The 15,288-nt window shown below is 32.4% G+C and overlaps 1 protein-coding gene across 14 annotated transcripts in view; it reads right to left on the minus strand.

Moving 5' to 3' along the window:
* Positions 1-3,006: 3,006 nt before the first annotated feature.
* Positions 3,007-15,288, minus strand: part of LOC128988848 (sodium/hydrogen exchanger 6-like) — a 36,851-nt gene continuing 24,569 nt past the window's right edge. For 4 of the 14 annotated variants that reach the window (XM_054410557.1, XM_054410552.1, XM_054410555.1 and 1 more), the window contains one exon: positions 3,007-6,173. Coding sequence is in view for 6 of the 14 variants with exons in the window: in XM_054410552.1 (XP_054266527.1) it covers positions 6,108-6,173 (66 nt within the window). In the remaining 8 variants the exon portion in view is untranslated. Of the gene's footprint in view, positions 6,174-12,263; positions 12,301-14,156; positions 14,215-14,951; positions 14,996-15,288 lie in introns of those variants that run through there. The other 10 variants (XR_008490437.1, XM_054410559.1, XR_008490436.1 and 7 more) reach the window with 8 other exon arrangements.

Raw genomic sequence — 15,288 nt, forward strand, 5'->3', positions numbered from 1 at the left:
GTACAAAGATAAACAATTTAGTTATTAATAATAATCTATTACATTTATTATGAAGGGGCTTAATACTCACAAAACCTTATAAAAGTAATAATTAATTTAATTGATGTTCATGATCGTATTGGAATTTTGGAGAGTTAATTCCTGGAGAGTTAATTACTGACTTGGACAAGAAAAAGCTTACAAGCCAATTAAACCGTCTACAAGATTTACCAAAAAAGAAGGAAGTTAAAAGTGTACGTGATTTAGTTGTGACTTTAAATAGTGAGCCTCAAGAAAACAAACGATTTTTGTCTGAAGTAGTAAAGGTTGTCAAGTTACTGCTTGTCTTACCAGCGTCTGCAGCAACTGCAGAAAGAACCTTTTCTTGTCTTCGTCGCTTGAAAACGTGGCTGCGTTCCACGATGACGCAGAAGAGATTGAACCATCTTGCCATCTTATCCGCCCATAGGGACATTGCTAAATCTATTGATGATAAACACATTGCACGAATGTTTGTCAATAGAGTTGAAAGTCGCTGTGCAGTTTTCGGGAATTTCAAAGACTGAAGTTCAAGTTAGGGCCTACTGAAGTTTCATCAGCAGAAGTTTAAAAATCTAGTAAACTTGTAGTAGGCTAATATCTTGAGATTCTACTGTGGGATTTTACTTATTTTAGCAATAATTCATCAAAAAGGTTTTGTATTTCTTAGTAATTTTATGTTGTGCCAATACAATGTTTGTAATGTTTTTTGTGTAAACCATTATTTAGCCCCAGTGGACACACTTACTTGGTTATACCCTACCGTCTTACTTTTGTGATTAACTATAATCAAGCAGCCAATTTTAATTTAACTTATTATTAATTCAGTTTTGAGGGGGAGGGGCAGAGCCTGCCGAAATTACGCGAACACATAAATCCCTAGGGCTTATAGCTTGTTTACTCTTCTCTGTCATCTGCAGCAACTCATTGCTGACAGCTTTAGTAAAATCTGGGCACCAGTACTTCATTTTTTTGTTGTTTTTTGAGATGTGTGTGTATTATTTATTATAATGTTTTTATAATGAACAGAGTAGCGTCTTTGTTAAATTGTAAATTTTCTTTGATACTGCTTGAAGAAAAATGTTCTTCAGGTAGCCTAAAAACACGTTTTAAGGCTTTTATTTTTCAAAATTTTTCCGGGGGAGAACCCCCGCACCCCCCTTGTCCCCTGGGGGGTATTCCATACCCCCCAGACCCCCCGGATGTGGGCCTCCACCATAGGTTTCTGACCCCCTAACAACAATTTGCTTCCGCCGCCCCTGATCAATTACACTGTGTGTCTAATTCTTTGCCTATCCAGTCTCAAATTGTCTTAAGTAACCCACTTTGATGGTGTGTGAAAAGTAAGCTTACTTACTTTGAGAAGGAGCATTTCAGCCGAACGTTTACCATAAAAATAATTTACTACCTTAATAATACCTTTAAAATTGCCTATCATCATCTTCAGTTTAATTTACTAACTCTAGCCTCCTGGGTATATGATATTGTATTGATGCCTATTGTCATAGCTCTTACAAAGGCTTGAACACAGAACAAACCACATGAAGCTTCAAGGCCTGCGGTTTGCATGTGAGGTGCTATGGGCCCGAGGGATAATGGCACCCCTCTCCACCTACCTCGTGGGAAAATGTTTCTCTTTCTTACTCCCCCAACCCAAAAAAAACCGAAAAATCAATTTAAAAAAAACTCTGTTTTGATTGAGATTCGTCTCTTTTGGCCCTTATAATTCTAAACTAAATAGTGCAACCCCCATTCCTGTAAAAATTATGGTTCAAAGTGAATGCAACTTTTGTGATTTTACCTATTAAATATCATAGTTGTGTTTTCTATTATCAATCTCTCATCGCTTACCCATGATGAAGGTTGACAAGCTAATGGGAGAAAGTATATACAGTAGAACCTCTTTAATCCGAACTAATTGGGACCAGGGGTAGTTCAGTCTATTAAATAGTTCGGATTACAGAACATATTGTTGTTTTTACATAACAATAGCTAAAACATGCCTAAAATTGATCAAAATTATTTTGGGAAAAGTGAAAAAATGTTTTATAAAGTAAAATAAAGTGTTTATTTAATATAGTAGTAAACATGGTGAATAAACAGTACTGTAAATTAAATACAGTATACAATAAAAAATTGCTGAACTGTGTATAGAGTACAGCAATGGAGGGGTTCGGATTAGTGGACGTTCGGATTACAGGGGTTCGGATTAAAGAGGTTCTACTGTATCGGTAAAATCGCTGACAAGGCTTTAGAGTAATGTTTCTCATCAAATAGAAGTTTTAATTTTTCTATTGACATTAGTATTTTGAACTGCATAATATTTAACTTTTTCAAATAGATGGTAAAAATAAAAGTCTAACAGTTTTACAAAGATGTCTCATCACTGTATATTTTCATTTCATTATACAATATACATAAATTCAATTCGTAACATTTATAATCTGCATCCTTACAGTTTTTAGATTGATCCGACTAGAATATATGATTAAAATCATAGGTACTTATTTGCTTAAGGAAGGCCAGAGGTTAGGTTTCCTATGAGGACCTGTGCTTCGGCATTCCTCAAACAGAAAAGTGCCTTACATACTCTCCCATGACATAATCATGTATTTGAGCACATTAGCACAAAGCACAAACTCGAGTAAAGAACAAACAGCAACATACAGAACTCATTGTTCAATACATTAACAGGTTCTATAACACTAGGCAACTTAAAACCTCTAATATTACATAACATATTTATAACAAAACTTACTTTGTAAGTATCTAAATAATATTCCAATGCAATACTATACAATTTTGCAAGATTCGTTATTTTGGGTAAAATAGACATCACAGCAAATCAACTACTACTCACAGCAGTTCCTTCTTAGATTAACACAAAATCATTCCCAGGTACTTTATCACAAATTCCACAACCAAACAAAATGTGTCAGGACGATGAATCAAAGTTATGGTTTTATGATAAGAATTTGTATTTACCAATTTACTTAAGCGTCAAAAATTATTATAATTAAAGAATACTTCATAGAAAGAATAGGCCTGCACTCAATATACTGTAGAGACAAAAAGGATCTTGTGAACCAGTTTTAGGACAAGAGCACTTTCATACACAGTTAACTTTTTATAGCACATTTTTAATCAAGCTCCATTTTATGCATTTTGTGCATTTTTTAACTCTGAACACTTGAAATAAGAAACATTTAATGTCTCTTTAACACAAAATCTACAATAACGTGTTATTGTTGTAATAAGGTTTTTATAAACTAAAATAAGAAGTTTTGAGTTACGGTGGACTCGTGCTTAAACAATGCAGAAGTGAACCTTTTTGAAAAAATTTGAAGTAGATTTTATGATATAGCTTTTTCACAGTACCGTAATATCCCTATTTTGGTTTTTTTACACTAATGGTTTGAGGTTTTAAACCGGTGTTTAGTCATAGTTCCACCGAGTTAGTTTAAATTAAATAATAACTTTTAAGTGCACAACTTAATTTTTAAATTCTAGTGTTAAAAACTATATTTCACCTCTTTTTAACAATACATATTAGAACCCAAAGATTTATTTTCTGGTGCAGGAAGAAGACTCTTAAATCACTTAATACTAGATCAATACTCAAATTCCTTGTATCACATAACATTAACACACTAATATTTATGTGGAAAATACTATGTTAAACAACTATAACAGAGATAGGTATATTGTTTAGATATTTTATGGCCATTAATAAAACCCTTCAGAAGTGTATACATGGTTAAAAGTGATTTATTAAAAATATCAGTGCTTCACTTGCAGAAGGTTGAATATAAATTGAAACACTTTCAGGTTTAGATTTCAAAAGATTTTCAGTCTTTAAGAAAAAAAAACAAAGGCAGTTAGGAAATACTATGTTACGATTAATGGCTTGAAAAGTCATCGATCAAAACATTTTTACTGGCACGAAAGTTGGACATGATAAATGGGAAATATCATTCAAAACCAAAATAGTTACTGTCAATAGTAGCTTCTGGACTAAAGCCTAAAACACACACTATGTTATATCATCACTGATAGATTTGTTACTTTCACCGCTTATAAAATGTTTTAGGTAACATTAAATCAAGACAAAATGCAGTAAAATACTAACCGACAGCTAACAATATACTAGGCCCATGTTTTTAGGAAATTATTTAGACAAATTCCAAATACCAGTACATGAAGAAAATCTGTGTGGGTAATAGATCTAAGAATGTAAAACTACTTTTAGTTCAATTAAATGTTAATAAAATTGCATTTTCTGATAAGACTATTAATGTGTGGAAAACACCATAGTCAATGGTATTATGCTGGTTCTAAATGTTTTATTATGTAAATTTTACGTATCATTATCCAACCAAAATAATATATAAAACTACTAACCATGTAGGCTTATGTGTTTATTAATTTAAAAAAATGACTGATTTAGTAAAAAATAGTGGTTTTGGTCAGTCATTTTACCATTACAGAAATGCCTTAGGGAACTTGCAATGATCTTGATACTTGTGTCTATATTTTATTCAACACAGTTGTACTACAACAACTATACAATGCCAGTTTAAACTTAGTGTAGATAATCATATGTGTTTGAGATTGTGAACCATTGCTTTACTGAATATAATGAATATCCAGATTCATCAACAGCAGTATATCAGCTGATAGTGGAAGGAAAGTTGTATAGAAGTTGGTACAATCACAGCGAACGTTACGTGTGTGTTCTAGGCCTAAGCTAACTATTACACAAGATATTCAGAACCAATGAACACTCAAAGATTATTGGATACATAATAATTTAGGATACAATAAAATAGTTTTACCCCACACTACACTGTTTTAACAAATCTTCCCACGCAAGGATTTAGTCCAGAAAACAGCTTTTTGCCGCCAGCTAAATCAAATGGAGTTTCATCCACGTACTACTGTACTTTAATAAGTTTTTACCGGACACCAACAAGCTGATTATATTTGGCAATGTGTGGTTATAAACAAAAACATAACCTCTCTTAGAGGTCATGAGTAGCGATTGTTAGTCCTTAAGTCCGTGGTAATATATAAGGATTTGTACAGATGTTTTATTGTTAAGTTAGCTTAGAGTAGTATGGGGTAAAATATCGTACATCACTCGTCCAAAATGTGTTTAACGCACTCGTATGGTAATCCCGCACTCAACTTTGTCTACCACAGGAACGACCACACTCGTCCGTACACCTATTTTCAGGACTAGTAACGTAATATACTATTGTAACAGTTCTAACTTCAGTAATCAGGGTAAAGCTGATGAACTGATAAGAGTACAGACTTCAGAAGTCAACACTTAGTTCACTAATAAGGTACGTGTAAAGCTGTAGTAGTTCAAAATACTATTTAAAAAACAAATGTATATATTAAGACTCTTAAAGTGTTTAATTAGCCTATTTATTATAGTACTGTATTTTTCAAACCTTGGTTCTAGCCCGGAATTATTTTACACATCACTTTAGGCTAGGTCTAGAGATTCGCGGCATTGTCAGTTGGATGAAATCCATTGGGAGAATGGCGGGATTTGAATCGGGGACCCGCGCTCTATGACTAGACCAGCTTGCTGTATAGTATCATATTGGCACATTAACCTTGAACAGTTTGGTTACTGAGATAGCCAGATTACTTTTAGAGGTTTGATTTTTTTCTAAAAGCATTTGAAAACTCGTTACAGCAAAAAAAGAAAGGCCGGCTTTGATACAAAAAAATAGCGCTTTGTAACATTATTTTTTCTGATACTTTAAGGGAAAATTTCACTAAGCAAATCAGAAGAGTGAAATAATTAGTACGTACTATACCAGATCTGTAGCACTTAAAAATTTGTATGTGCTGATATCATATTTCAACTGAATAATTTATCTTTGAGTGCACATCAGTTTTACTAACAAAGATATAATATGATCCTATAATTAAGTACTCTTTAGATAAGTTTGCTCTAAACCAAGTGCTACTTAAACTAATATCAATAAACTTAACACCTACAACTATGTACAAGTCAGGAATATAAAATATACAAACAACTCAACAAAAAAGGCAAACAACTAACAATACATTCATAAGAGAGTGGCCGGTGATCCCGAGAACCTTACGTCGAGAGGCAGATTGTTGTTGCAAAACACCTGCAAAAACAAACTTTAGTTTTACGTTTATCTGGAAAACAGTAAATAAGAATTTGACCCAAATTTACAGTTACAGGAAATTCACCATTTTTAGAATCCTACCTCTCACCTAAATCATAAATACCTTTCACTACCTAATGCACTAATAAGATATTGTACACACAATAAGAAACATTTAGGTGTTTAAGTAATAAGTATATCAAAAGTTATTTCGTTCACTAAGGTTTACAACCATAATTTTTAATAATTGAAATTGGAAAATAAGTATTGAAAACAACATCAATATTTATCTTATTTCATTACATATATAAGTTAAAAATATGATGTATCAAGTTTTATTATTTTAGTGAGACAATTTTTAATAGTGGCAAGCATTCCCAAGCAAGCTGACTAATCATTTCAAAGTGTGAACTACTAAAAGTCATGCAATTAAAAATCTAACCAAGCTTAATGTGCAATTTTTTATTCATATTTGAACTTCCTCAGTAAGCATAGGAAAAAAAATAGTGGCAAAATGGCATGTTCCTAGAGTCAAAATAACTCAACACAGTTAAAAACACCCTCCCTATCAGCTGTTTTGTAGTAATTAGTGTGGTGAGGGATGAAACTACTAAACTAAGTAGTACCATAGACTAAGAGCCTTATTATGCGCGGCCACTCAAGTGGCGCGCGACCGCGACTGCTCAAAGGCCACTTTTAGTGGGCCATTTTATCATATGGAGCTTATTAAGCGACGCGACTGCGGTGGCGAGGTACGCGACAGTCGCCACGACTGGCCACTCCAGTCGCGCACCCTTACTACTAGTCCCGAGCTCACGCGACTGTCGCGTCACCAGCAGGCCATGTTATGTTATGTGGTTTTCTTTTCCGAGTCGGTTCGGCTCTTCTACCTGACCAATGTTCATAAATTTGGTCTTAAATTCACGAACAGATTTGCCACCAAGCATCATCATTCATGTATCTACTGTATCACTCGACTAAAAAGACACATCAGATTGTTTTAAATTCTTACTTCAATTAAAGCCGTATCTCGCCAGTTCTGATTACATTATCCTCAGATGTTTTGGCTATATGTTTTGGTCTAAGAACATTCAGTGAAATGTCAGCTTTAATTTTGAGCTATTAATAATTAAGATCGGACGTATACGCTACTGAATCACGAATCAACAATAATAATTATTATTTTAACACTTAAATCTGCAATTGCACTTACATAACTCCAATTTTAGTTATTCTACATGTTTTGGTCTTAAAATAGGCCTACCCCTCAAAACAAAGGCTTTCATTCGAGATGTTAACCATTTGAATCAGTTAAGTTCAAGATACTAGCTGTATTATTACTCAATTATTACCATTATTGTGAATACAATGTTGACCCGAGCAACGCCGAGTTTTGCTGCTAATATTGTATTAATATTATGATTAAATCAAATCAAAACCATTATAATATTTAATTTAAGGTAAGTGCTAGCCTCTCCTTAGCTGAAATAAAATTATTCATTTTCCTATGCAATACGGATAAGTCGCCTTATATTCTTCCTAAAAGGTTATAAAAAGAACGTTTCGTCTCCCGGAAACAACCAAAATACATCTTGTCGTAATCTCTGAATCAATCAATCAATAAAATCTTTATTCAATATTAGTACTCTGTACATAGAATGGTGTCAATATTAATGAATACTAAGATACATTATAACTAAGATTATAACTAATACTAAGGCTGTCAAAAAAAAAGAAATAGTTATATGCATGAAAAGAAAAACAGAACTAAAAACTTTCTTTACACGTCATTTTTACATGGGAATTCGGAGAAATAATATAATGTTAAATCAATAAGATATTTTTTTAGTTGATTTTTGAATTTATTAATATTTTTCTCAGATTTAATGGCTTTTGGTAACATATTATAAAATTTTGACCCCATATACATTGGCTTTTTTTTTCATAAAATCCAAGTTTATGTTTGTCAACGCCAATTCTATTCCTGAATCTTGTATTATAATTATGAGTATCTCCAACAAAATGAAGTTGGTCCTGACGGTTTTTTACAGAAATTATAGTTTCATAAATGTACATTGCATATACAGTCATGATACCAATTTAAAAAAAAGAGTTTTACCGATTCATTATAATTTATATTATTATCAGCATATTTTTATTATTTTGATAAGTTTTGAATTCAATGAAATTTGTTTTAGCAGAGTTTAGTACTAAACTATTATTTTGGAAAAACTGATTTAAAAGAGCCAGGTTTGAAAATGATGACAACTCAACCTCCTCAATAGAGTGCCCATTTATTTGAAGATTAGCGTCATCAGCATAAAGACATAAGCTATAATTATTATGTAATTTTGGCATGTCTTTTATGTAGCATGTGAATAACAAAGGTCCTAATATGGACCCTTGAGGAACACCTCTTATTACCTGTTTAAGAGTGGATTTGTATTTGAGCAATCTATTGTTATTTAAATATAAAATTTCTACAAACTGTTGTCGGTTACATAAATATGTACTAAGCCAATTATATTCTTTCCCTTCAATCCCAAACAATTTCAATTTATGTAATAAAGTCCCATGATTAATGCTATCAAAGGCTTTACTCAAGTCCATAAATATGCCTACAACTTTCTTGCCTTTATCAACTGAGTCGATCACAGATTCAATAAACTCTGTTGCTGCAGTTACCACTGACCTTCCTTTACGATAACCATGCTGGCAACAATCAAACAACTTGTTAGTTTCAAGGTACTCAATCAGCTGGTTCGCAACAACTCTTTCAAAAATTTTTGAAAATATAGTGATTAGAGCAATTGGTCTAAAATTATCAACTTCTGATGACTTTCCTTTTTTAAAAATTGGTTTAATTTTTGTTATTTTCAATATTTGTGGAAAAATTCCAGTTATCAATGATGAATTGATCAAAAATGTAATGGGTTTAATCAATACTTCTTTTGCTTTTTTAATTATTGGTCCAGGAACTTCATCATACCCTGTGCTAAAACTATTTTTGAGATTGCTTATTATTTTATCGGTTTCTTTTTCATTTATTTCCCTAAACTTAAATTTTTTAGCTGTATATTTTTTATCATGTTTGTTTTCATTGGTGTGAAGTTTATTTTGTGGTTGACTTACAAAAAAGTTATTAAAAAGTTCACAAATTTGTTGAGGATTGCTTACTATTGAACCTTGGTGGTTAAGCTCTATGTTGTGTGTTACAACTTTAGAATTGTTACCCACCTCTGAATTTATGATCTTCCATGATGTTTTAATTATATTTGTAGATTTTTTTATTTTATTCTCATAAAAGGATTTTTTATGACTACTCAATGTAGTTTTGTATGATTTAAACTTACTTTTGGTTGCTATTCTCTTTTGGTCCGAAGCTGAATTTCTGTAGCTCTTAGTTTCCATCAGTAAGTTTTTATATTCGTTTTTTAGCTCATTTGTGAACCAGGGTTTTTTATCAAGATACTCTCTAACACTTGTAACCGGAAAATTATTATTAAAATGAAACATAAAGATGTCATAAAAGGTACTAAACTTTGATTCATTTGGAGTATAGTACAGTTCAAACCAATTCTCACACTTTAAATCCTGGATAAATTGTTTAATGTTATCATCAGTAAACTTTCTTTTTTTCATAAATACTATTCTAGGTTGTTTTTTATACATTTTACTCTTATTTATTATTTTTATCAATTGTGCATCATGGTCTGACAGCATTGTGTTATATCCTTCAACTTGAACCTCTGACCAACTCAAGTTTGTGAATACATTATCGATAGCTGATTTTGAATAAGCTGTAATTCTAGTAGGAAAATCTATTAAATGTATCATTTTGAACTGTCCTAACAAATTATAAAGTTTTCTTGATTCAACAGAAATTGTTTCAGCCATGGTATTTATGTTTACATCACCTACTACCAATATGTTTCTGTACATTGAGTGAACTATATTATATCTAAAAAATTTCTTAATTTTTCCAAGAACAAAGACAAATTAGCTGCTATTGGAGATCTGTAAATACCTGCTATTAGTATTTTATCTTTATTAAGTTTTAATTCTACAAGAGATAGCTCAAAAGTTTGTTCTATTAATAGTTCTTGTACTGAAGGTAAGCTTAATTCTTTTATGTTAAATCCATTTTTTGTAAGAATAGCAACCCCACCACCAAATTTATTCTTCCTGCAAAAAAATGACTTTACTTGATAATTAAGAATATTTAACTGTTTTAATTCCTGTTCAGCCATTTTATGTTCAGTGATCACCACCACTTCGGCTGGAATCTCTTCAAGTGTAATTTCTAGTGCTTCAATTTTACAGGGCAGTGAATTAATATTTTGATGGAAAATTCTTATTATTTTATTTTTGTCCTGATCATTGGTTATGTTTGGCATGGTATTTACTGATCTCCCCTTTACATTGCCGTTCTGTTTGCCCGAGGATCTAAAAAACTGACATGATTTCTCAACAAGTTACCATTGTTATTTAAACAGTTATCTACATTATTTACATTACTTATATTACTTATGTTTAACGCTCCACTTTCCCTATCCACACACATACTCTGCTTTAGTGCCTCACTAAATGTGAGGTCGCCTGGCACTAGCACAACACTTCCATTTTCGATTGAGGATGTATCTGGTGTTGAGAGGACATCTACTTGTGGTATAATTGGCTGGTTAACAGACGCCTCCGTTTGGACAGTGGTCTGAGTTTCAATGCAGTTAACTGATGCTGGCGGTTTGAATGGGGGTGACTCATCTGGTTGTTCATTGAAGAGTCTTCTTAGTAGTTCTAAAAATTCTTTGTGTGATAACCCTTTTTGTAAAACTCTGAATGATTTTTGGAAATACGAAACCACAGTCACTTTAGCGTTGAAATCATCATATAAAAACTGAAAACCGGACTTTTAGTAACGGATTTCCTCCCAATACTTTTGTTTTGTCTACGTTTACGACGCTTAAGTGAAAGTAAATAAATATTTCAGCTTCTTTACTTATTTACTCTGACAAACTACATGTATGTCTGTAAAAAAGCCGGTCAGACGCGTGACCTCGCCACACCTGTCGCTACCCCAAGCGACTGGCAGTCGCGGTCGCGAGTGACTTGAGTGGCCGCGCATAATAAGGCTCTAAGCAACACAAGTAGACTCCTCATTCCATTGTAAATTTTGAAGCTTGTTTTTCGTGTCTAGTTCATGTACGTCCACACTGATCGCTGGGGTAAACGACATTTTATTTATACTATTTTAGGGTTATTTTTATGATTTGTGCTTTACTGTTTGGTTATATAACTAGAGAATGAGGTTATTGTTTACGATTATATCGTTTTATTTGGTAAAATGAGGTTTTAAATGACTGAAATATCAAGAAACAAATTGTAAACAAAACATGACCTCTACAGTTGCACGTACACAATTAACAATAAAATTGGCTTCAGCTGTTCCATAAGGATGACAAATCTACTAAGGGAGTATGTTTTATCTATGGTAGTACCATTGACTATTGGATACAAAAGTAGACATCCAATCTATATGGACCAGCTGTCGCCAATTTGTTATTGAGAGCCAGTGGCAGATTGCGCTAGTAACTAAAATTCTATTTTCTACCTTATTTTTTGTTGCTGACCAGGTTAATGGGTCTTAACCGTTGCTATAGCTCACTATGTCATTCTATTAGTTTGACTTGGTAAACAAGATTGTGTATTCGACAGAATTTAGTAATTTAGAGCAGCACAATCTGTCAGTGGCTCACATCAACTACGACGATTCTATCAATAGTCAAAGGTAGTACAAATAAAAAAATGTTTAAGTACATGAGAAAGTAATTTTAAATTTAGTCAAACAGAAATTGAATGCACAGGTAGCCTAGTCTAATAATGATTAATCTGTCAATTTTACCCAACCCATAACTAGACATTCCGGATGGATCGGGACTGATTACATGAACTTAAAGAAAACCGATGTCAGTTGAAATATGAAATTTTTTCACAAATGATTGAAATAACTACAAAATACTTCATTAATCCGTAGTAAACAATATAAATGCAGTGATAATAAATGTAAATGTATTTTTTTTTCATACAAACCTAATTTTTCAGATCTCATGCCTCAAATTAGTGCATCCTGCAAATGACAGTTTAGTTAGTGCAATATTAGTACTCTACCTACATCTACTGCATGCAATAAGCATTACACAACTGTAAATTCTACAAACAGGATAAGTGGTTAGGCTACTTATTTGATATTTTTCAAGACAATAATAGGTTTTTTACATACCTCAGTCAAATAGTCCAAAAATGATATTGCTCAACAGCTTACATGTTTCGTTGCGAAGACAACATTATCAAAGCTTGCAACTCGTCAAAAACACATTTAAAACACGAACACAGAAAACATTAATACGGTACGAATACACAATTGACATTTAGATAGCGCTATCATAATACTGATTTGGTAGCAGACTGGTGCGCCGGACCAAATCAGTATTATGATAGCGCTATCTAAATGTCAATTGTGTATTCGTACCGTATTAATGTTTTCTGTGTTCGTGTTTTAAATGTGTTTTTGACGAGTTGCAAGCTTTGATAATGTTGTCTTCGCAACGAAACATGTAAGCTGTTGAGCAATATCATTTTTGGACTATTTGACTGAGGTATGTAAAAAACCTATTATTGTCTTAACAATATATTCCAGGGGCCGAAAACATGAATTTTGATATTTTTCTATAAAAAGGAGTAAACAAAGGAAAATAGAGAAGGGTTCTGAAATATCTTTAAACTTTGGCCTGAATGACACTTTCCCTGCAGTTGGTGGCTGATCAAGATATACTAAAAAGTGAACATCTTGTAAAAGAAAAGCTAAATTAAAATGTGTCAATAGAATAAGCTGTTGTAAGAATTGCAGGACAACTAATTATAGTGTAATAAACTTCTATCAAAAATAAATCTATACCTATATGTTTTCTAAAAGGTAAAGAAATGACATCAGGTGAAGCACCAAAGATAACATTTTTTATACCTCATGAAATAGGTGTAAACTTTGACAATTAATTCTATGCGGTTTTATAAAAAAATTAACGTAGTTAAACTTAACCAACCAAGCTCAGAGCACAGTGTGCTGATGTATGTATCAGATTTATGCCAATACACTTTTTAACCAAGCCAAATTAAAAGAATGGTGCATACTAAACAAAATTAATACCTCACAACTGGTTATTAAAAATTGCGTGTGTTGATTTCTGCCGGATTTATTTCTTACAAAATCAGCTGATTATAGCCTAACGATAGCACCACAAAGTGTAACTAGTTACTGAGAGCAACCGTTTCTACACCTTAATTGAAAGACACATGTTTCCATAATATTGTAGATCAGGGGTCTCCAACCTTTTTCCATCGATGACAACAATGCGATCGCAGGAAACGATCACGGTACCGCCAAGACTGCCAGAACACAGGGGTTTATACGATCGCGAGAAAAGATATCAATGGTTGCTTTCAATCCAATTTTTCATTAGCCTATGCTCGCTTTCTGCGGGCCGGAAAAATCTGCTCGCTGGTTGGAGACCCCTGTTGTAGATATTCAATCATACTGATGAAAGAGAGAAGCTTACAACCTTATCTGAAAAAGCCACAAAGTTCAAAATTTTGTTAGTTATTTAAATTACGCCATTGTATTATTCTTAACAATACTACAAAATAAAGAATGATTTGATTTGATTTGAAATTCATCACTCACCATTACTATTATACCCTACTATGTTAAAGCAGTAATTAGTGTTTATGCATTGTATCTTTTTTACCCCTTGTTACCCCATTGGATGAGAACGTGTAACTATGTAAAACAGAGATCCCCCACATTTGTTGAGGCAAAAAAAGCTGAATAGAGTACTATTTATGTCGAGAGATTAGTTTACAACTACTGTACAAGTCTAGCCCACCCTCTACTACGAACCATGCAGTACAACATTTCACTCAACTGACATTAAGGCAAAGCTCCGTCTGATGTGTAAAACCTCAGTGGGTTAATCACAACGGGTTCCTGAAATGAGAATGTTCGCTTCAATACAACTAAAAGTTAAAAGGTATAGTTAACTGTTAAATTCAAATTGTCTTTGGTTAAAATACTAAACATAGTTTTGTAAGAATATTATAAGGATGTGAACCAAACACAGAAGGTTCGACTAAGAGGAAGAGTATGTAAGAAATTGTATTGAAACATACATTTTGGGCTAAATTTTTTTTGTAAATTATTGTCAACTACAGTAATTGGCCACAATTTTGTAAATTGAAATTACATAATTAAACTCTATGCACATTCAACCAACTGAAATAGCTTTCACCAAAATCAACTTCAAGTCATAGAAAATATATAACACTTTGTAGATAATCCTGATGTTTTAAAAACCCAAATCACCAAATAACAACTGAAAAATTGTGTTGTTAAACATCGATATTCTGTAAAAAATTCCCAGAATACTGTATTTATTGTTATAGCTAAGAAAAAAAATTTCTTATAAACCTGTCAACTTTAAATTGTGAATAGATTGAAGGGGGTAGGTTGTTAGGTATGTTTTTCAGGTATAATTTTATGTAGAATGTTCTATCAAATGAGAAGTTCTTCAAAGTGCAGTATTCAAAGTCAATGTTATAAAGTAAGATGCACAAACCAACTTGAATACAAAACACAATACCAAACATCACACAAAACAAACACTCGAGTTTGCAAACATCCATCTACATCAGGTTATAAAAATCTTCACACAATCCAGCACTTACTCGGCTTTTGATTATGAAAATTGCTTGTCTCAATCAAATTAAGGCTAAAAGCAAAAGCATTACTGCATAAGTCAAAAGAGTGGTCGTGGTTTTATTTTGTTTGAATAGGTTACGATAAAAGGTTGTAAATTTAACTAATTATTTACTTATGTATTTAAATTAATCCACCAACCTATAACTAATTTTTTTCTGTAGAGAATGTTCCTTTTTGTTTTTCATTGTAGTAAAATCTAAAAGTTTGTAAACTGCAGTGTAAGATTTTTGAAAAATAATCATTTTATAAATTATTTCAGAAATACAGAGTTTATTTTCTGTAATCAAAAATTAATAAGAAAAG

Source organism: Macrosteles quadrilineatus, unplaced genomic scaffold, assembly GCF_028750875.1.
Source record: "Macrosteles quadrilineatus isolate MER2022 unplaced genomic scaffold, UCM_ALF_1.0 Scaffold_3__2_contigs__length_128488019, whole genome shotgun sequence".
Classification (NCBI taxonomy): Eukaryota; Metazoa; Arthropoda; class Insecta; order Hemiptera; family Cicadellidae; genus Macrosteles; species Macrosteles quadrilineatus.